This window comes from Sinohyriopsis cumingii, chromosome 2, assembly GCF_028554795.1.
Source record: "Sinohyriopsis cumingii isolate HCF-2022 chromosome 2, ASM2855479v2, whole genome shotgun sequence".
NCBI classification, from domain to species: Eukaryota; Metazoa; Mollusca; class Bivalvia; order Unionida; family Unionidae; genus Sinohyriopsis; species Sinohyriopsis cumingii.
Window position 1 is genome coordinate 46,557,511 of NC_142962.1, and position 24,595 is coordinate 46,582,105.

Here is a 24,595-nt window from a genome sequence, read left to right on the forward strand (position 1 = left end):
TATATTCAATAACTGGACTGTTTGAGTATTGGTTCATACATGGAGTTTATATCCAATAACTGGGCTCTTTGAATATTGGTTCATACATGGAGTTTATATTCAATAACTGGGCTGTTTGAGTATTGGTTCATACATGGAGTTTATATTCAATAACTGGACTGTTTGAGTATTGGTTCATACATGGAGTTTATATTCAATAACTGGGCTGTTTGAGCATTGGTTCATACATGGAGTTTATATTCAATAACTGGACTGTTTGAGTATTGGTTCATACATGGAGTTTATATTCAATGACTGGGCTGTTTGAGTATTGGTTCATACATGGAGTTTATATTCAATAACTGGACTGTTTGAGTATTGGTTCATACATGGAGTTTATATTCAATAACTGGGCTGTTTGAGCATTGGTTGATACATGGAGTTTATATTCAATAACTGGACTGTTTGAGTATTGGTTCATACATGGAGTTTATATCCAATAACTGGGCTATTTGAATATTGGTTCATACATGGAGTTTATATTCAATAACTGGGCTGTTTGAGTATTGGTTCATACATGGAGTTTATATTCAATAACTGGACTGTTTGAGTATTGGTTCATACATGGAGTTTATATTCAATAACTGGGCTGTTTGAGCATTGGTTCATACATGGAGTTTATATTCAATAACTGGACTGTTTGAGTATTGGTTCATACATGGAGTTTATATTCAATGACTGGGCTGTTCAAGTATTGGTTCATACATGGAGTTTATATTCAATAACTGGGCTGTTTGAGTATTGGTTCATACACAAGAGTTTATTTTCAATAACTGGGCTGTTTGAATATTGGTTCATACATAGAGTTTATTTTCAATAACTGGGCTGTTTGAGTATTGGTTCATACACAAGAGTTTATTTTCAATAACTGGGCTGTTTGAATATTGGTTCATACATGGAGTTTATATTCAATAACTGGGCTGTTTGAGTATTGGTTCATACATAGAGTTTATATTCAATAACTGGGCTGTTTGAGTATTGGTTCATACATAGAGTTTATATTCAATAACTGGACTGTTTGAGTATTGGTTCATACATGGAGTTTATATTCAATAACTGGGCTGTTTGAGTATTGGTTCATACATGGAGTTTATATTCAATAACTGGACTGTTTGAGTATTGGTTCATACATGGAGTTTATATTCAATAACTGGGCTGTTTGAGTATTGGTTCATACATGGAGTTTATATTCAATGACTGGACTGTTTGAGTATTGGTTCATACATGGAGTTTATATTCAATAACTGGGCTGTTTGAATATTGGTTCATACATGGAGTTTATATTCAATAACTGGACTGTTTGAGTATTGGTTCATACATAGAGTTTATATTCAATAACTGGGCTGTTTGAGTATTGGTTCATACATAGAGTTTATATTCAATAACTGGGCTGTTTGAGTATTGGTTCATACATGGAGTTTATATTCAATAACTGGACTGTTTGAGTATTGGTTCATACATGGAGTTTATATTCAATAACTGGGCTGTTTGAGTATTGGTTCATACATGGAGTTTATATTCAATAACTGGGCTGTTTGAGTATTGGTTCATACATGGAGTTTATATTCAATAACTGGACTGTTTGAGTATTGGTTCATACATGGAGTTTATATTCAATGACTGGGCTGTTTGAGTATTGGTTCATACATGGAGTTTATATTCAATGACTGGGCTGTTTGAGTATTGGTTCATACATGGAGTTTATATTCAATAACTGGACTGTTTGAGTATTGGTTCATACATGGAGTTTATATTCAATAACTGGGCTGTTTGAATATTGGTTCATACATGGAGTTTATATTCAATAACTGGACTGTTTGAGTATTGGTTCATACATAGAGTTTATATTCAATAACTGGGCTGTTTGAGTATTGGTTCATACATAGAGTTTATATTCAATAACTGGGCTGTTTGAGTATTGGTTCATACATGGAGTTTATATTCAATAACTGGACTGTTTGAGTATTGGTTCATACATAGAGTTTATATTCAATAACTGGGCTGTTTGAGTATTGGTTCATACATGGAGTTTATATTCAATAACTGGGCTGTTTGAGTATTGGTTCATACATGGAGTTTATATTCAATAACTGGACTGTTTGAGTATTGGTTCATACATGGAGTTTATATTCAATGACTGGGCTGTTTGAGTATTGGTTCATACATGGAGTTTATATTCAATGACTGGGCTGTTTGAGTATTGGTTCATACATGGAGTTTATATTCAATAACTGGACTGTTTGAGTATTGGTTCATACATGGAGTTTATATTCAATAACTGGGCTGTTTGAATATTGGTTCATACATGGAGTTTATATTCAATAACTGGACTGTTTGAGTATTGGTTCATACATAGAGTTTATATTCAATAACTGGGCTGTTTGAGTATTGGTTCATACATAGAGTTTATATTCAATAACTGGGCTGTTTGAGTATTGGTTCATACATGGAGTTTATATTCAATAACTGGACTGTTTGAGTATTGGTTCATACATGGAGTTTATATTCAATAACTGGGCTGTTTGAGTATTGGTTCATACATGGAGTTTATATTCAATAACTGGACTGTTTGAGTATTGGTTCATACATGGAGTTTATATTCAATAACTGGACTGTTTGAGTATTGGTTCATACATGGAGTTTATATTCAATAACTGGGCTGTTTGAGTATTGGTTCATACATGGAGTTTATATTCAATAACTGGGCTGTTTGAGTATTGGTTCATACATAGAGTTTATATTCAATAACTAGGCTGTTTTCATATTAGTTCATACATGGAGTTTATATTCAATAACTGGGTTGTTTGAGTATTGGTTCATACATAGAGTTTATATTCAATAACTGGGCTGTTTGAGTATTGGTTCATACATAGAGTTTATATTCAATAACTGGGCTGTTTGAGTATTGGTTCATACATAGAGTTTATATTCAATAACTAGGCTGTTTTCATATTAGTTCATACATGGAGTTTATATTCAATAACTGGGTTGTTTGAGTATTGGTTCATACATAGAGTTTATATTCAATAACTGGGCTGTTTGAGTATTGGTTCATAGATAGAGTTTATATTCAATAACTGGGCTGTTTGAGTATTGGTTCATACATAGAGTTTATATTCAATAACTAGGCTGTTTTCATATTAGTTCATACATGGAGTTTATATTCAATAACTAGGCTGTTTGAACACTGGTCCATATATGGATTTTATATTAAATGATGACTGACTATTGGTTAATGGATTGACTATATTTACTGTAGTTTGTAACAGCTATACAATATCTATCGAATCTAGGAGTTGCAAAAATCAATTTAACCTGTTCACTTAGGTTTACAAACTTAGCCCTGCTACAAAGACTTACTTTTCTATCAAAACATCTGATGTATTTATCAGCACAGGAGGTGTAAATGTGTTTGTCATCCAGGCCGATATCTGTCACAGCCTCTGGATGAACTGAACAGCTCTGCTCCAGGGCCCCTGTCTGAAACAATATAAAGGCAATATGAATGGGTTTATCATCTGTAATGGTTTCACAAAAACAAAACCAATTTATTGGTTCTTAAATGTATGTATGAATATGTCTCTAACATATATGAGTTCCTCCTGTATTTAATAAATGCAGTTCTCCTATCTCTTATAATCAGGGTATTATCTTTTGTAAATAGATCATTTAATGGCAGGGCTGCATCTAGTTTGGTAAATATGGACATTTGTGTATAAACTGATGAATGAAAAATTAATTAAAAAAAGCTTAACACTAAGTTGAATATTTATGTACGTCAATGGCTGTATTAATTAGCCAATGTAGCTAAAACGGCGTTACAAGAGCTTCTGCTAGTCAACTATGCTGTTGGCTTCTTTCGTAGTACTCAGTTTAGGAGAATAATCACCTAAATTAGCATGTGATGAAATATTTGACAACCATGTACTTTACATTCTGCCAACAAGAAAATTAAAGTGATGCAGACTTGTGTTGTTTTCTTTTTGTGTTTGATCCCAACAAATGCATAAAATCTGATGTTTAGAATGTCTTGATAATTTTCACATGGAAGCCGCATACTGGCGTAGGTTGATAAAAAGCTACCACCATGTGACCGGCACCCTTTAAGTTACGTGTACTTGTTGCATTCAGACAATTGAAATATGCAGTAGTGTTGAACCTTTTACATTTTTTAACCATGGGCAAGTGGAAATCACAAACAGCACAGTTTAAATTGAGAGTAGTGCAGTTTGCAAAAGTGAAAGGAAATAGGGCAGCAGGAAAGGAGTCTTTTATTGATGAGAAATGTGTTAGAGTGGTGAAAACACTAACTTGTGGCTTACCAGTAAATAAGGAGTAGAACTATAACACTGACAGTTATTTGAATTGCATGTAATAAACTTTTGAAGAAATTAGCATTCATGTTTAAAATTTTTGCATAAACCCCACCCTTTTAAATCACCACACCCACTCCCGAAAAAAGCAAAATTTGGTATAACCTGAGGGTATATATGCATGAAAATATGGTAAATGCACATCAAGTGTTCTGTATATCACATCGTAACTATTATGCATGTTGTTTTCAGATTTCACTAAGTTTTGAATCCTGACATGCTAATTTGTGAACTGATAATTCAATGTCTGTCAAGGGTTGACATTCTAAAATTACTGTAAAGCATCTCATTTTCTTCCTTCATTTCCAGCCATGGTCACCTTTTTTCCCAGTATGAATTGCACTGAGTATTGTTGTATTTTCTTGATGTTGGATGGACCCTGAGTATCAAAGCAATCATCTTTAGGCACAATGTCACTAGCACTGAATGCACCCACTGATACAAATTTTCACCCTGGCTGTTATTATAAGCATTACTGCAAAAATAACAAACAAGTGTCCAAGCTTTAATTGATCACGCCAGTTCAAACATTGTCCCAACATACTAACCTGAGCATCAAACATGTTCTCTCCTGCTCTTTTTTAGTAACCAATCAAATTTGAGCACATGACACACAGAAAATACTTGATGTGTTTCATAACTATACTAGGACAACATAACTGCTGAGTGACAAACGGAACTTTTACATTACAATTTTAAGAAGAAAAAAAACATACCCTTAATAAAAAATGCACACAATTCATATCTTTTGCATGACTTTTAATTTTGCAGGAAATTTTCAATTTTGTGGGGATTTTTTTTATCTCATCCTAGATGCAACCCTGTAATGGTAAACAGAACGCAATAATCCCTCAAAAGGATTGATGCTATACAAATGAAAAGAATTCTATGAACCCAATATCATTCAACTATCTCAGACAATACCACCATGTACTGATATGCAGAGAATGATTATTTTCTGAAGCAAAGAAAACAAATGAGTTAAACTAGCATTATTCAAGGAAATCTTCTCATATACTTACTATGTCCAGACCTTTGATCTCACAATCAATATCAAAGTGATGACTATCAACATTTTTGGGGGGATGCAATTAAATATGATGTCTGGTCACAATTCCCAGGCACATAGATAAGTTACTGTGTTTATAAGTCCAATAAAAAACAAAATGCAACCAAAGGTCCATCAGGTCTGCTTTTCTAGCTCCTTCACATAAGTGTTGAAATGCTGGTGGTCAGATCTGTACTATTTTTAAACCAATTACATACTGCAAAACATTTTTTTTGGGGGGGGATGTAACTTTTATCCAGATAAAACTAATTTTAATGATGAAATACTTGTTACTATTGCATAGCTGACTCTTTTCCAAATGGAAAAAACCATATGATGAGAATTCCTCCTCCCATAGGGTGAACGAGAAAGTTCTAGAATATCAGGATGCCCCTGGTCCAAACCCCAGATACTATGCCAGTCATTCTTTTTCAGGATGCCCATGGTCAAACCCAACCCCCCTGATACCATGCCTGTCATTCTTTTACAGGATGCCCCTGGTCCAACCCCCAGATACCATGCCCGTCATTCTTTTTCAGGATGGACAACAGTGTGGGGAAGGAAGAGGGAATTTTCCAGTGATGTTTTTACTCAAGGTCTAAATATAGGTAACAAAAAGAAGTGAAAATAACAATTTAAGTAAAATTAAGAAGCAATTTTATTTTCTCTATAATACAAAGTGAGTATCTGAGAGACACTTAAAGTAGATTAAATTCCAAATAATCCTATATGTCCTACCACAAGTCCAAAGATATAGAATGTTTCATATGACTTCCAATAATCCTGATGTAACAATGATGCAATACTGAATGAATCTGAATGAGATCACAATAATCCTAATGTAGTAGATACAAGTTATCAAGACAATGAGCACTTAATTCCAGTTAAGAAGCTTGTTTAGACCAGCAAATTGTTTGCTTGACTTGCAAACACTAAATCTTGAATCCACTTGCATTTGCTTAACTCTGGACTTAACCCTGCCCTGGTCTATAAGCTTCTAGTTCCTGTATCCCATTGTCCTTTGTAAACAAGCACAAATTAACACTTTCAATGCTAATTGTTTTAACAACTACAGCAAGAATAATATTACAGAACAACAAGTCATTTTTATAGGAAATGTAGAATAATATTCACTGGTCAACTGACTACATGACTGATAACATCACAAAGCCATATGCACATGTTGGTGGCTTTCTCATTATTTGGGGTTGTATTGCTTTATATATGATAGAATATAACAACCTTTAGTAGTAAGATTATCAAAGATGATTAGCAATTACTGAAATTAATTGATCATAAATTCAGATGAGAATCTTTTTCTTCCTTTAAGCAAAGTTGTATACAGATAGTACTGAAGAAACAATGAAAAGACTTACTGGCTTTTACTGTTCATATTTCAATATTAACACTAATCAGGCTTTTAATGAACTGACTTCTTTCAAAACTAAGCTAAGATGAAAGGGCAGTGATTGACTACTGACACATTCAAATGAATATTAAACTGTTTTAGAAACTTTAAATCTTTTTGTACAATCAGGAAAGATGCATTCATAATTTAAAAAATTCTTTAAGAATGCACCACATCTTGTTAATTATTAAACTCTTGTTTATTTTGGCACAAAACTCTGCACTTCTACAAGAGCCATGCTATAACCGTGTTATATCTGAATTTATACATGACCTTTTCCCCAAAATGATAATTAACTTTTTGCACATTAGTGTTTGTACTTCAAAAAAAAGAAAAATAATTTTGTAACGAAAGAAGAAATAGATAAATTTCTGGGCCCCTTGGCACAACTGTATTTTGTCTGAATTTGTGCTATAATGAAGCATGATGTAGTGGGTTTACATTGTATCTGTTGGATTTGTATTGGAAGCCTAGTGGTTCTAAATCTTTTATCCACCCACTTTAGCAGGGGATACTGTAATACCCACTGGCCCTGTTTGTCAATTCATATATCTGTTGATAGCTCTACTCCCAAATCACAGGATGGAAACTTACCAAGCATGATACATAGATTACCTTCATGGTAACCATCTGCAGGAGGGGTACTGTTCCGGGAACACTCCCATGCTGGAAATTCAGGAAGTGTGGCACATAAGTTGCCCACATGGTAACCATCTACAAGAGGGGTACAGTTTTGGGGACACTCTGACTCCCATAGTGGAAATTCACCAGGTGTGGTACATAAGTTGCTGATAATATAACTGTCTGCAAGAGGTAAACTTTTGTTGTTGCACCTATGGTGGAAATTCACCAAGTATGGTATGCAAGCTGCTCCCATGAGAACCATCTTCAAGGGGTTAAAGTTTTGGGATCACTCCCACAATGGAAATTCTCCAAGTGTAGCATTTGTGAAGAAACAAGGGTATCTATAAATGTGACAGAATAATTTATCAAACAGCTGCATGGTACATAATTTATTGTCATCCATGACTCATGTACTTTTGGACATGTGATATGAAGCAAGAATCAATGAAAGGTATTGTGCTATATTTAATTAGACCCAATATTTCAAATATTTGCTGCACTAAGCAAAACCATATTTAAAATGTCCTGTCTGACCTAAAGAAAGAAAAACAAATTAATTCTGAAGTTTGTTTTTCAATTACCATGTATACTTACATTGACATTGTGTGCTAGGAGAGTACTGTCAAGAGATCCACTGAGAACAGTTTGGTCAAATGCCTGCAATTTGTAAGGAAACATATTGAATATGAAGATAGTAAATAATTATAAATACCAAATAAATGCAAATTCATACACAACATTTCAGATCACAACTAATGCTTTATCAGTGTGTCAATTCCATTAAAGCATAAAAAATCATGTGAATGCATTTGCAGTACACATTACAATACTCTTGATAAGGGACATAGTGTTAATTGTCCCTAATAAAAATATTTTAAAAAATGCACATTTTTATTTTAATTCTGTAATGTACCAAATATGCTTCCAAAAGATACATTATGCCTTGATGTCTTTAATAACCCTTTATAGTGCAATAATGTTTTTACACAACAATACATTTACTGAGCAGTGATGATTTTACACAACAATACATTTACTGAGCAGTGATGGTTTTACACAACAATACATTTACTGTACAGTGATGCTTTTACACAACAATACATTTACTGTGCAATGATGCTTTTACACAACAATACATTTACTGAGCAATGATGATTTTACACAACAATACATTTACTGTGCAGTGATGTTTTTACACAACAATACATTTACTGAGCAGTGATGCTTTTACACAACAATACATTTACTGAGCAGTGATGCTTCTACACAACAATACATTTACTGAGCAGTGATGCTTTTACACGACAATACATTTACTGAGCAGTGATGCTTTTACACAACAATACATTTACTGTGCAGTGATGCTTTTACACAACAATACATTTACTGTGCAGTGATGCTTTTACACAACAATACATTTACTCAGCAATGATGCTTCTACACAATAAATTTACTGAGCAGTGATGCTTTTACACAACAATACATTTACTGAGCAGTGATGCTTTTACACAACAATACATTTACTGTGCAGTGATGCTTTTACACAATACATTTATTGAGCAATGATGCTTTTACACTTTTACACAACAATACATATACTGTGCAATTATGCTTTTACACAACAATACATTTACTGAGCAATGATGCTTCTACACAACAATACATTTACTGAGCAGTGATGCTTTTATACAACAATACATTTACTGTGCAATGATGCTTTTACACAACAATACATTTACTGTGCAATGATGCTTTTATACAACAATACATTTACTGTGCAATCATGCTTTTACACAACAATACATTTACTGAGCAATGATGCTTCTACACAACAGTACATTTACTGAGCAGTGATGCTTTTACACAACAATACATTTACTGTGCAATTAATTTGATACTGGAATTTGAAAACTCAAGATCAACAAGGATCATACTATATAGATATGAAAATACAGTGAGGTACATATGACACTTTTATCATTTAAAGTCCAGGTTGGGGAAAGGGGAACAAAATTAAAGCAATGTTTTTCTCTTTGTCACAGATGCTACAAGGCACATGATAACAAGGTAACCATTTCAACAGTTTGAAGCAAATAAAATAATTTATCAACTAATTATTTGGCTTCACTCTAAACAGTTTTTATTGTTGAATATAATTTACCTACAATATTTTTGGTTTAATTAAATGCTTTTTAATAGTCATAACCAATTACGTGAATTTTTGAAATTCTTATCAATCATGGAATAAATTAATAAAAATGGTGATACAATTATAAATGAAATGCATTTAAAAGGGCAGATTTAAAAAAAATTCAAACTTGCAAGGAGATGTTTTCCATTACCCATGTCACACACAAACACACAGACAGATACTGAAATGCAAATGTTTATCAGTTTATCATTCTTCAGGTTTCTTTCAACATCTTTTGAAACTGAACATTGGTATTCATTTGAAATTAAAATACGACTTTGTATTTTTGAGATATGTTATAAAATCAGTTTTTATACCTTAATAATATTGTTGCATTTCTGCATATTACCATAGTAGCCAAGCTATTTGGTATAAATTTCAACAATGTTTAATGCAAGACCAAAATACTTTTTATATTTGAAATGTTTAAGACAATTTGTGCCTGTTAAAGAAAAAATATAAATACAGAATATACAGCCCAAAATTTATTTACTATAAGTATTAAAAACTTGACTCATCACTGAAAACAAAACATCTGGCATACCTATATTAGGTAGAACCTGGATGATCTAAGCAAATTAAGTAGAAAATATTGTTTCCTCAATCATAAATTGCAAAAATTCAAAGTATAGCTAATTTGGCAAGGATTTAGAAAGCTCAATATAAGTGAATGCTGAGAAATGTGCAATTTTGTCAGAAATTTTACACATTCTAGGGCAGGATTTGGTTGCCAAGGCAATGAAACATTTCATCCACTGTATGCTGAAATAAAGTATAGGCAGTCCAGTTTCCATAACAAATCCCCCCCCTCCAAGAAAATCATTATTATACAAGTCAACTCAAAAGGGATGCCAAATTACTCATTAATGGATAAATCCTGTGCAAATCAGGCAGTTCAGCCTCCAAAATTATGTGCAGCAAGGGTTTAATTGTTGCCCCTCTACACACTGTGTCTAATGCTGCAATTGGTTAATAGTTACCCCTCTACCTACCGTGTCCAATGCTACAATGGGTTAATAGTTAATAGTTAATAGTCTAATGCTACTGTGTAAATAGTTTATGTCTAAATAGGTGCTACTTAGGCTGTCATATGCTTCGAAAATTAGTCTCACTTTGTAAAACACAAATTAGTAGCTGAACATAGTGAATAAAACCCAAACAACAGTGTCTCTTTAGGCAAAGTTGCTAAGTTTTGAAGCTGACATCAAACTCTACTGACAGACCCATTATAGACAATTGATGACATACTCATGAATTCAAGACAACAAAAAACACAAGGCATCATTCTCTCTATTTTGAAATTCCAGACACAAGTCATAATCAAAACTGTGTATAGAAAACATGAAGTTGAACAAATGTTTCACTCATCAAAGTGTGGGTTGTTCTCATTAGATTAAAAATGATGAGTACCATACTCCTATAATCCAAAAATTATTGAAGTACTGCATCAAATGATGCAAAGCATAAATCTGCACATGGTTCTTATGGATCAAAAATACAATCTGTATTGCCTTACATGGGGCTTTTACTTCTTAGCATTCAAATGAAGTTGTTGTTGTTGTAGGGTTTAATGCCATTTTTCAGCACAAGAAAGGCTATACATGGTGGCCAGTATTAATGGTGGAGGAAGAACACGTGAAAACCCCAAAAGAACCACCAACCCACAAGAAGCTATCAGCAAGCTTTCTTGCACACCCACATTGACCAAGCACGAGGCTAGAACCCACGCAGACAGTGGTGAGATGGCAGTGATCCGTAACAGTGACCACATTACACCACTCGGCCATCAAATGAAGTGAATTCAAGGATAATATCTTATGATAATGATTTTATTTAGCAGAAATGATAGATCTTGACTAAAAATTATTGGTCATAAAACTTGTCCAAATAAGGTAACCTGATCTGGCCTTCAAACAATTCATTAACATAATGACACAAAGAAGAGAAATGAGCCATTACAAACATCTCTATATCAGGGTACAGTGGTTGACATAACAATTTTCAAATTGATGGATTGCTAGATAACTCCAGGGTACAATGATTGACACAAGATCCATTAACTGAGAGTCATTAGAATGGAGATAGCACTGGCTTCTCATTAGCACAGAAATCTGTGTAAAAATCAGTCTTTATTGCCATAAAACTTCCAAATAAAAATACAATTATTAAATTAATTTCACTAAAAGTGGATGTGACAGTTTTTTAAAGTTATAATTATTTAAATTTGAACATGTTATATACTGGATAAAAGGCAGGAGTTGGAGCAAGGCAACATGCTTTCAGCCTGGCTGTAATTAGATGTACATAATACACCCACCTTGCAGCAACAACAGTGAATCCATGAGCCACTGTTTTCATATGTAAACATTTGACTGCAGGTGGGTGGATTCAATGGACCATCAATTAATTATGTCTCTAAACTGGGTCCTGAATCCTCATATCAACTTCTTAAGTGGAAAAAAACTCTGACTCCTACCTTGATACACACAGGAGGTCTTTTGTGTCCATGTAGCATGGTGAGGAGGATTCCAGACATGGCATCACAGATGTAGATCAGACTGTCAGCTGTCCCACAGCATAACAGTTTGGTCATCCCAGCACTGGTTGTACTCATACAGCAGACAGGCTGGTCGGTACACTGGAATGTGTCCAACTTCTTGTCTTCCTGAAAAAACAGATAAGCATTCATGATTAAAAAAATACCTAACAGCCATCTTGAAAAGGCACATCAATACCAATTTTCCATTTGACAAAATAATAACATAACATAACAGTGATTGTCTTTATTACTGCTAAATCTTCTATGTCAGGTTAGTGTCATACTGGCTAATGACAAAAACATAAGAACCATGAAAGGCACATTATATATGCCCTGTGTATAATTCTCTATTTAGACACTAGAGGAGGGAACATGTGACAAGAGATCACTGACTAATGCATCTCAATGACCTGTACCTCTGGTGAAGCTATGTGGTCTTGAACAAAATGTTAATGTGCAGAAACCATTATCTCCTTATCTGACTTACCAAGGTCATGACCTCTGGATCCAAGAATCTAAAGGTTCGTTTGTTATGCTAAATATTGATCATGCAAAGTTTGGTATAGAGCCACAATGACCTAGAACTTAGCATAAGTGCAAGCCTTCTGCAAACTTTGGTTACTGTAAGTTACATAGTCTAGAACAGAAGTTATTATGCAAAAACCTTTTTTCTTATTTTAATCACAATGACCTCAACAGCTGAGCTTTTGACCCTCACTTCAAAAGGCTTATCATTTACCCAATGTGTAAGACATTCACAATCTTTCAGTGAAGGTACACATGAAAAAGTATTTTTCATTAGAAATCATGTTTGTTACAGTCAATGATCTTGACCTCTAAACTTAAAACTGATAGGCTTTGTTATTACCACAAGTGAAAGTTATCTACAAGTTTCATCCTAGTGTGTGATAGTGTGATGTAGAACTAATGTTATTGTGCTGAAACTATTTTTATTTCAGCCATAGTCACCTTGACTTTTGACCCCAAAATCAATAAGCTTCTTTCCTACCAAAAATGCAAACCATCCACCAAGCTTGGAGTACGTATGTGAGGAAGAACTAATATTATCTTTGTAAAATTGACTATTCTTCTTCAAGCTTTTCACATACCAATGTTTGCAATGTCTTGGCTCAGCAAATATGAATGTGTGATAAAACTTGCTAGTAATCTTCCCATGGGTCAATGGTTCTTCCTCCACAAATATCCTGTAGAAAACTCATGTGAAAAACTGAATTATTGTGGGTACCACGCAATCTACAGTTTGCACTGTGGGGATTTAAACAGAAGTAATTGTGTTTGAAAACCAAAACATTTGGAGAAGATGGGCATTCAGGGTCCATAACCTTTCTAAATAATGACATGAGATACTTGAAATGCAACACATTAAAGGTCACATAATTCAAGCAACCACCAACTGCCACCTTGCTACTTCTTGTGAAGCAATACCTAAATAAGGATGCTTGCATTTGTAGGTAGGTATGGAAGGGTTTAATAGTAATGTGAACAGGTATATATTCATGACTTGCAGGCCCTAAAGAGACATTTTCAGTAAGGCAGAGGATAGTTTTCAGTAAATTTTACCATTTTTGAGTAAGATGTAAAATGTATAAAGTACTGAAAACAATAAAAGTTTTAATAAACTTTGCAGTTCAATTCTGTGTTTAACTTGTACTATATAGGTACTGTTGTGATTGGTACATAGTAGTTTTACACTTTCCATTCAACGTCTGGTCAAACTCCATTCTGCCATTCTGACACATTCTCCTCCCTTCACTTTTATCACTAGAACTGCTTCCATGGTATCAACTGATTTTGAGTGGTTTTATACAAGAAAATGAGAATACCTTTTCACAACCAGAATTTGAATGTAGAACAATAAGCATTCTCTTCATCATGCTGGATAAAAATTTGTATTTTCACTAGTCATTTGCACCCCTGCGTTTGCTGAATAGATCCCAGTATTTGTCAACGCTCTGTGTTTAAGATTTCAGAATTCAATTTGTCCACTTGGTAGTTCAAGAACTCTGGTTTTCTTGAGTTCCATACACACAAATCTCACTGCTCAATACATCACACTGCTGAAATTATTCACTATTCTTTTTGACACATTAGCAACTTCACTGTACTTCAGAAGTTCATTATTTAAGGGATGCCTCTTTACTATGAAATTACCTGTGTAATAGTCTCTTATATCTTTATAGAATTCACTACTTTCATACAGCTAACTTTCAGCCATGTTTTCTGAACCTACTGCAAGTGTATCATTGGACTTTTGATTCTTACAGTCACAGAATTAAATTCTTTTATTTACTGAATACATGTACTCAGGTTTTGTTTTTCGTGTACAATGATACCTGGGGGTGATTTATGTATATTGTGCTGTATTTCGAAATAGTGAGTTCGGTTCATCCCATGCCACATGTGCGAAGTGCTCTCGATGGGATGAACCAAATGCCTACAATGCACAGACTGTGTATAAATACCTCACTGTATGCACATTTCTTTACAATATGGATAAGACTTGTCAGCCGGCAGTGTGCTTCAAGGACCTGCACATCTTCAGCTGTAGAGGTATGTAAGTTTATTAAGTTCTATTCTATAAGTTATAACTACTGTATTACCACGTTTCTTTTTGAATGTTTGCTATGTAGCGCTGGTGCACGCAGTATAATGCACATATTTCTGTTCTTGTTTTCAACTTAGCAAGGGATTTATATTAGTAATGTAAAGCTACATTTTTTAAAGAACTGTTTAATATAGTAGGATTCTTATCGAGCAGGATTAGTTTTATTTTTGAACCTGTCATATTGTAATTATTGTGCTGATAATGTGATCTATATAGCTTACCATGTATAATGTCATTATGTTATTATGCCTGTGTCATGTATAGTACATGGTATTGGATATATTTTCAGCTGTCTAGTGTTTAATGTCTGGGGTGTCCAAAGTGTCTAATGTCCAGTGTCCTGAATGTCTGGAGTGTCTAATGTCCGAGGTGTCCAGAATGTCTAATGTCTGGGGTGTCCGGATTGTCTAATGTCCAGCATTCGGAGTGTCAAGTGTCTAATGTCCGGGGTGTCCAGAATGTCTAATGTCTGGGGTGTCTAATGTCCAGCGTCCATAGTGTCTAATGTCTGGAGTGTCTAATGTCTGGGGTATCTAGAGTGTCTAATGTCTGGGGTGTCCGGAGTGTCCAGAGGGTCTAATGTTCAGAGTATTCCGAGTGTTTCAAGTGTCTCCGCAGTCTGTAGCAGATGTGAAGCTGAACTGTAGCAGCCGTGGAGCTGAAACAGTGTACTGATGATGGAATGTATCTTCGTACATGTAATTTGTTAGCTGTGGGCTAATTTTGGGGTTCGTAAACACAGTGTATATTGCAGGAGTGTAAAGATAAATTGTACATCTGTACCTATTTTTTTTATCACCATAATTTTGCTACCCGAGTGAATAAATTTACTACATGAGTAAAATTTACATTGTTTACTACCTGAGTAAACTATATCCATTGTTTCATTGTCAAATCGTTGTGAACCATTCACCCCTTGTCTTTGTATTTGCTAAATTAATTAATTTGTATTTTTCATCATTAAGTCTGTGCATTATTATGTTAATTAATCCAATATCTGGATTATATATACATGCACATATTCATAATTAATTGCTCATGCAAGTCATCCATTATTAAACACTGTATTTATATCATCGTCAAAAAGTGTTCTGTTGTGAATCTGAAAATCCCACCTGGTTATCTTGTTACAATGACAGTGTCTTGTGACATTTCTGTAGCCTTTATAAATCTAACCAGCAATTGCTTGAATAATTCTAATTAGTTTGTGAATCATAAGCTCTTCCTGTTGCAGAATTAGGTTAGGTTTATTAAATAATGGAACTATTTTCTAGTCTAGAAATAAGTAATGAAGCTTCACCGTTCAAGAACACAAAGCCTTACACACACTCACAGCATTTTCCTCTCTGTAACTGATTATTTGAGGGTCCCTTCTGTTGTGTCTAACTGATGGTGTCTGAAATCGAGACGTATCATTTTCAACAGATTTCTGGGATTAAGCTTTCTCAAAGTCACCTTGCTCAATTGTGTTTTCTCAGTCACAATGTTTCAAATGGCATAAATATACTTAAGTACACTGAGGTATTCATCTTAGTTACATGTCCAAATACAACTTTATTACAATCTGTCATCACTGAAGCATTGTCAGATTCAAATGCAATACAGTTATTCCAGCTTATATTTCTTATTCTCAAATCATCATCCAATAATGTGAAAATATTTTCCTCAGTAGAGGCTCCATCATGTCTTGGAAATTACGAAAGAGCTTCAGTTACAACCCCATCTGTTTTACCAAAATATCTAACAAATAATGGGTACAACTTCTCAGAATCATTGCTACCATCATTTGCTATACTGTAGGGTGTGACCAAATATTATTCACAATGTCTTCCTGAATTGACTTGCAGCACTGTAATACCATGGCTGTAATTGTTGTTTTACCACACTGATAACTATTTGTTGCTGATAATTTGGGAAACATGCATCTAAACAGTTAAGAACTGTGGTCTGATGCTGCAATTGCAACATTATGCTGAACCATAAAATTTTTAAAACCAACTTCAGCATTTATGACCTTTAATTCAGTTTTTGCCACTACAGATAATAATAATAATAATGAGGACTTTATATAGTGCCTAATCTTTAGAAGCTCTCAGCGCTTTACATTAGACAACACATATAAGGTAAAAATACATATAATAATATTATTACAAAAACAAACACCATGAAATTAGAAAAACATTAAAAAATAAAAAAACATGCTGAGAATATTTCAGGTAGGAAACATTATACAGATACAAATCCCAAGCAGGTCAGTGACTAACGCTACATTTCACTACATATCCAAATCCTACAAAAGTCAGTGACTTACAGCTACATTTCACTACATATCCAAATCCTGAAGAGATCAGTGACTTACAGCTACATTTCACTACATACCCAAATCCACCAGAGATAAGTGACTTACAGCTACATTTCACTACATATCCAAATCCTACAGAGATCAGTGACTTACAGCTACATTTCATTACATATCCAAATCCTAAAGAGATCAGTGACTTACAGCTACATTTCACTACATATCCAAATCCTATAGAGATCATTGACTTACAGCAACATTTCACTACATATCCAAATCCTACAGAAATCAGTGACTTACAGCTACATTTCACTAAGATCCAAATCCTAAAGAGAGTGACTTACAGCTACATTTCACTACATATCCAACGCCTACAGCGATCAGTGACTTACAGCTACATTTCACTACATATCCAAATCCTACAGAGATCAGTGACTTACAGCTACATTTCACTAAGATCCAAATCCTATAGAGATCAGTGACTTACATCTACATTTCACTACATATCCAAATCCACCAGAGATCAGTGACTTACAGCTACATTTCACTACATATCCAAATCCTATAGAGATCAGTGACTTACAGCTACATTTCACTACATATCCAAATCCTATAGAGATCAGTGACTTACAGCTACATTTCACTACATATCCAAATCCTAAAGAGATCAGTGACTTACAGCTACATTTCACTAAAATCCAAATCCTACAGAGATCAGTGACTTATAGCTACAATTCACTACATATCCAAATCCTAAAGAGATCAGTGACTTACAGCTACATTTCACTACATATCCAAATCCTATAGAGATCAGTGACTTACAGCTACATTTCACTAAGATCCAAATCCTATAGAGATCAGTGACTTATAGCTACATTTCAATACATATCCAAATCCTAGAGATCAGTGACTTACAGCTATATTTCACTACATATCCAAATCCTATAGAGATCAGTGACTTAAAGCTACATTTCACTAAGATTCAAATCCTATAGAGATCAGTGACTTACAGCTACATTTCACTACATATCCAAATCCTATAGAGATCAGTGACTTACAGCTACATTTCACTACATATCCAAATCCTATAGAGATCAGTGACTTACAGCTACATTTCACTACATATCCAAATCCTACCGAGATCAGTGACTTACAGCTACATTTCAGTAAGATCCAAATCCTACAGAGATCAGTGACTTACAGCTACATTTCACTAAGATCCAAATCCTATAGAGATCAGTGACTTACAGCTACATTTCACTACATATCCAAATCCTACCGAGATCAGTGACTTACAGCTACATTTCACTACATATCTAAATCCCACTGAGATCAGTGACTTACAGCTATATTTCACTAAGATCCAAATCCTATAGAGATCAGTGACTTACAGCTACATTTCACTACATATCCAAATCCTACTGAGATCAGTGACTTACAGCTACATTTCACTAAATATCCAAATCCTATAGAGATCAGTGACTTACAGCTACATTTCACTAAGATCCAAATCCTATAGAGATCAGTGACTTACAGCTACATTTCACTACATATCCAAATCCTACCGAGATCAGTGACTTACAGCTATATTTCACTACATATCCAAATCCTATAGAGATCAGTGACTTACAGCTACATTTCACTACATATCCAAATCCTAAAGAGATCAGTGACTTACAGCTACATTTCACTACATATCCAAATCCTACAGAGATCAGTGACTTATATCTACATTTCACTACATATCCAAATCCTATAGAGATCAGTGACTTATATCTACATTTCACTACATATCTAAATCCTACAGAGATCAGTGACTTATATCTACATTTCACTACATATCCAAATCCTATAGAGATCAGTGACTTACAGCTACATTTCACTACATATCCAAATCCTATAGAGATCACTGACTTATATCTACATTTCACTACATATCCAAATCCTATAGAGATCAGTAACTATCAGCTACACTTCTCTACGATCCAAATCATACAGATCAGTGACTTACAGCTACATTTCACTAAGATCCAAATCCTACAGAGATCAGTGACTTACAGCTACATTTCACTACATATCCAAATCCTACCGAGATCAGTGACTTACAGCTACATTTCACTACATATCCAAATCCTATAGAGATCAGTGACTTACAGCTACATTTCACTACATATCCAAATCCTACCGAGATCAGTGACTTACAGCTACATTTAACTACATATCCAAATCCTATAGAGGTCAGTGACTTACAGCTACATTTCACTACATATCCAAATCCTAAAGAGATCAGTGACTTACAGCTACATTTCACTACATATCCAAATCCTATAGAGATCAGTGACTTACAGCTACATTTAACTACATATCCAAATCCTATAGAGGTCAGTGACTTACAGCTTCATTTCACTACATATCCAAATCCTATAGAGATCAGTGACTTATATCTACATTTCACTACATATCCAAATCCTATAGAGATCAGTGACTTATATCTACATTTCACTACATATCTAAATCCTACAGAGATCAGTGACTTATATCTACATTTCACTACATATCCAAATCCTATAGAGATCAGTGATTTACAGCTACATTTCACTAGATATCCAAATCCTATAGAGATCAGTGACTTATATCTACATTTCACTACATATCCAAATCCTACAGAGATCAGTGACTTATATCTACATTTCACTACATATCCAAATCCTATAGAGATCAGTGACTTACACTACATTTCACTAGATATCCAAATCCTATAGAGATCAGTGACTTATATCTACATTTCACTACATATCCAAATCCTACAGAGATCAGTGACTATCAGTTACACTTCTCTATGATCCAAATCATACAGATCAGTGACTTACAGCTACATTTCACTAAGATCCAAATCCTACAGAGATCATTGACTTACAGCTACATTTCACTAAGATCCAAATCCTACAGAGATCAGTGACTTACAGCTACATTTCACTACATATCCAAATCCTATAGAGATCAGTGACTTACAGCCTACATTTCACTACATATCCAAATTCTTTAGACATCAGTGACTTACAGCTACATTTCACTACATATCCAAATCCTATAGAGATCAGTGACTTACAGCCTACATTTCACTACATATCCAAATTCTTTAGACATCAGTGACCTACAGCTACACTTCACTACATATCCAAATCCCACAGAGATAAGTGACTTACAGCTACATTTCAATGCAACATATTCTGCATGCTTTTTGGAATTCACATTGTGGTGACAATCATTTTGCCTACCCTTGGCAATATTTAAGTCAACACAACAAAGCATGTAATAAATATAATGGTCACCTTTTCGACTTTTCCTTCCTAATCATGACCAATCTTTTTTTCATATATTTGTGATCACTGTTTCAACCTTTATGAGGCTAATTTTCCACTCTGCCTTCAACACATTCTCAACGACATTTTCAGATGATCAGATGACAAAACATAAAACTGAAATCTTGATCAGGTGCACTTTGCATGAACAACACAGGCTGGTTTAAACTGTCTGCGGTATCAGTGTAGTTAGTCTGGTTCCCTACCATAATCTATTTAATCTAAGATGAAATCCTGGATCTGGACACTAAGTCCTATACAAAAATATGGACCTGGATCAAACCATGATGAACCAATATTTGGAATAGACAACACTGATTATATTTTTGTATTTTTTGCTATATTTCCATAAGTCTCTAATTTCAGCATCATTTCTGTAAGATTTATGGCAAAATCATAAGGATTGGCAGGTTTGATATTCTCGGAGAAACATAATTTACCAAAAAAATTACTTTCTTTGTCAGATACATTCGCCACTCACAATAACATTAGGAGAACAGGTTAGATGAAAAGCTAATGCATAAGCATCCAACCTTTACCACTGACATCTTGCAAGGGAAGACTGTATGAATAATGTTTAAGATGAAATCCAACTGTATCATTAGGACCCTGAAACCATCCAATTTGAAATGAATATAATTTGGGTCCAATGAAAGGACGTGCCACTCACTCACCCAAAATGATTATGCCAGCACTGTCAGAAAGCATTTTTTAAAAATGAAAGCAGCTTTAACGTGGTTCTGACTAAAGGCTCCAACATATCTGATTTGAACCAAGTCAAAATCTATAAATAACTTTCTGAATCAGAATAGCTTAGCTCCAATTCTCTTCTTCACTAACTGCCAGAGCATCCATAGCCCAGGTCTTTGTATCCAGGATGGGAGAGACATGGTTGTTAGCTTAAGATTTCACCTCACTGTATAGAGATCTATCATCAAATGCCCCACTGTATAGAGATCTATCATCAAATACCCCACTTTATAGAGATCTATCATCAAATGCCCCCACTGAAAGATCAGAAGGTGAAGGACCACTCAGTGTGCAGAGCCTGGCACCTTCTTGGCAGAGAACTAGCTAAACAGAGAGTCTTCCAAGAATGTGTCTGGTTTGGATTGATATCATGTGCACCAGCATTGAAAAACCTACACAAGGAAACACAAGTCAGATGATCTGGATACCCCCCTCCCGTATGGGGTAGTAGGCAACCTTCACAGGATTTTCCAAATTATGATGATCACTTTCATGCACAGTTGGTTTCCCAACAAGGAATTAAGGTGTTCATTATTGCCTTCATTTCCTGAACATATCAAGTGTCATCTCTAGGCTCCAGTTATTACATGCCACAATGAAGCGAGGCAACAGGTGAGCCCCCAACCCAGATAAATTGGTGTCCATATAAAATTTAGCATCTAGTTCCTGGTTCTACACAGGAATTCCTGCCACCAGCCATTGCTTGTTTTATGTCAGCAGAGATCAAAACATACTGATCTATATAACCAGAAGAATTCCTCTGAGCCAGGTGAACAATCTGCAATGGGTAAGCTGAGAAGCTGCAGAAACTCTCCTGTCTGAGATTGCCAGTGACAGCGTGAGAATGAGTGCAATACATATTTGAGTGTGATGTGCCAGCCTGAGATTGAGGATGCCCATACAAAATTTTCCACATGGACTGGATATGGAATCCATATGTACTTTTACAGAAATATCCATATGGACATTTTTATTTTATAGTTGAAGCACTCTTATGGATCTCAATGTATATGGAAATGTTATGGATTCTGTACATACTCCGTATGGAAAATCTCATGGAATATACAAATTAGTCCACAAGATATGTAGGTTGTCCATATGGAAAATTAAAATTCCACATGGAATTTGGCAATAGTCCATATGGAATTTGTGAATAATCCATATGGAATTTGGCAATACTTCATACGGAATTGGGAAATATACCATATGGAATTTGTAATGGTCCATATGGAATTTGTAAATGGTCCATATGGAATTTGTAAATAGTTCATTTGAAATTTGGTAATAGTTCATCCTGTACAAAATTTTCCAGGCATACTTAAGGCAGATTTCAGACGGGTTTTTTAAGTGCTTTCTGTCTAAACTATATAAAAATCTGCTTCAGATTTCAATTAAACTGCCTAGTGATTCATAATTTTTAAAATGGATCATACATTTTATTTTGAAAGACATTATCAAATAAGATTTAGGTTCTTCTTGTCCTCATTTTCTTTCTCGCATACAAAGCCTAATCCATGATGGCATCACTTAAGTCTTTTTCATTTCACTGAAAAGTCTGGTGAGATTTCACAAATATTTGGCTAAAATTTTTGTGAGATTTCACTAAAATTTTGATCATTATGTAGTATTTTACTGAAGTTTCAGAAGTTTTTCATACATTTCAGAAGGTTTCAAATTAATAATGAATATGAATTAAACAGGACTTTATTAACCAAGGTGATATTAAGTTTGCATGATTTTTTTTACAGATGTTGTAATTATATATGTCATCCAAGGCAAAATATATTGGAATTAATAATAATAATGATAATGATAATAATAATAATAATAATAAGAATAATGACTTTATTTAAAGAAGGTAACTTAATTAGTTACAGAACTAATCTACCTTGAGACCCTCTATCTGTTATGTACAATATATACAGTATATACAACATGATATGAAAAATCTGGCTTGACCCTAAATAATTAGGTGATTTTAAAAATCAAAGTATCAAGCCTGGAATATATGCACAGGCATCTGTGAACACATAAACATATATAAAATATAACATATTAATCCACATTGAAAAATTCAACTGTGAAAATAATGCAAAATTACAGAAAAGCATCCATGTGAGACATGAAAAGAAATGCTAGAAGCCTGCCATGTCACTGCAGACTTGCTTTTTGATTAATGTACAAACTATGATGCTGTTATGGTCTCTTGAATTAGTCCTTGTTCAATAAGCAGCCATGACAACTATTTATCACGATATAAGTACTCTTTTTTTACATGAATTCCAACACACCTAGAATATTTTGGTAATATACACAATAATGCCTCACGATATTGAACAATGATTCTATGTGTGGGCCAAGAAAATTCCGCAAAGATATGACGATCTTTGATAGACATGGGTATTTTGCAACAATTCCCCCCAGTGATCTATACGTTGTCCTTCTTATATTCATTCTGGAAGTTAATCAGTTTTGAGTTATATAACTTTGAAATCATCCTGATTCAATTCCTTGTCCTATTTAGCACGTTAGCCATTATTGTGAAGCTCTTTATGGCACAAAAAGCAAAATGCTAGTCCTGGCATTCATACAGACTGACCAATTATGTTCCCATTGACTTTGCATTCAAGCTATTCTCACTGCCGCACATTTTTCAAATGGTTATTCAAACTTGTATTCCGCTCGAATCGCCATGTTTAGCATTGCCATCAGTTCCAACAATTCATTGGGCATGTACAAAATTTTGACCAATCAGAAAGCTCTTTACAACGATCATCCTTTAAATAATAAATGAAACAAATACTTATTAGAAAGCTCGTTGCAGAATGGGACCAGATAGAGCATTATTTTAAAAAAAGTTTCAGAGATGACATTAAAAAAGGGTCCGTACCGAGGAAAATCAGATTCAGGTCAGGAGAAAAGCGAAATTCTGATCTAAAACAGCAAACAAGAAAACTTGTCTGAGGGCAGTTAAATCCAGTTTAAGTTTTTTAAAAATACAACAACAACAATAAAAAAATTTGATAAAGAAATATAATACAGAAAGATGTGGAAAGAAGTTATTGTGCCCAAAATAAACAATACAATTACAGCTCTCAGAAACAGGGAATATAAATGCTGCTGAAAATCATTCAAATTGTACAAGAAACAAAAAATAAATTTGATTATATCTTATTGATATTTTGTTACTAAAATGTCGATGATATTACAATCACAAAATATCACTATATTTTTAGAATTTTTGACAAACTCTCAGTGAAATTTCAATCACAAATTCCCACTGATATTTTCAGACATGTTGGCAGTGTCAGTGAAATTTCAATCACAAAATTTCAC

General features: G+C 34.2%; 1 protein-coding gene across 4 annotated transcripts in view; it reads right to left on the minus strand.

Annotated features, from left to right (window-relative positions):
* The window catches only part of LOC149804766 (uncharacterized), a 108,254-nt gene that overhangs the window by 23,093 nt on the left and 60,566 nt on the right, over nt 1-24,595 (minus strand). For all 4 annotated transcript variants that reach the window (XM_089944184.1, XM_089944168.1, XM_089944177.1 and 1 more), the window contains exons 12-14: nt 12,160-12,348; nt 8,087-8,149; nt 3,400-3,519 (exon numbers count right to left, since the gene is read on the minus strand). In XM_089944184.1, the coding sequence (XP_089800310.1) occupies nt 3,400-3,519; nt 8,087-8,149; nt 12,160-12,348 (372 nt within the window). The remainder of the gene's footprint in view (nt 1-3,399; nt 3,520-8,086; nt 8,150-12,159; nt 12,349-24,595) is intronic.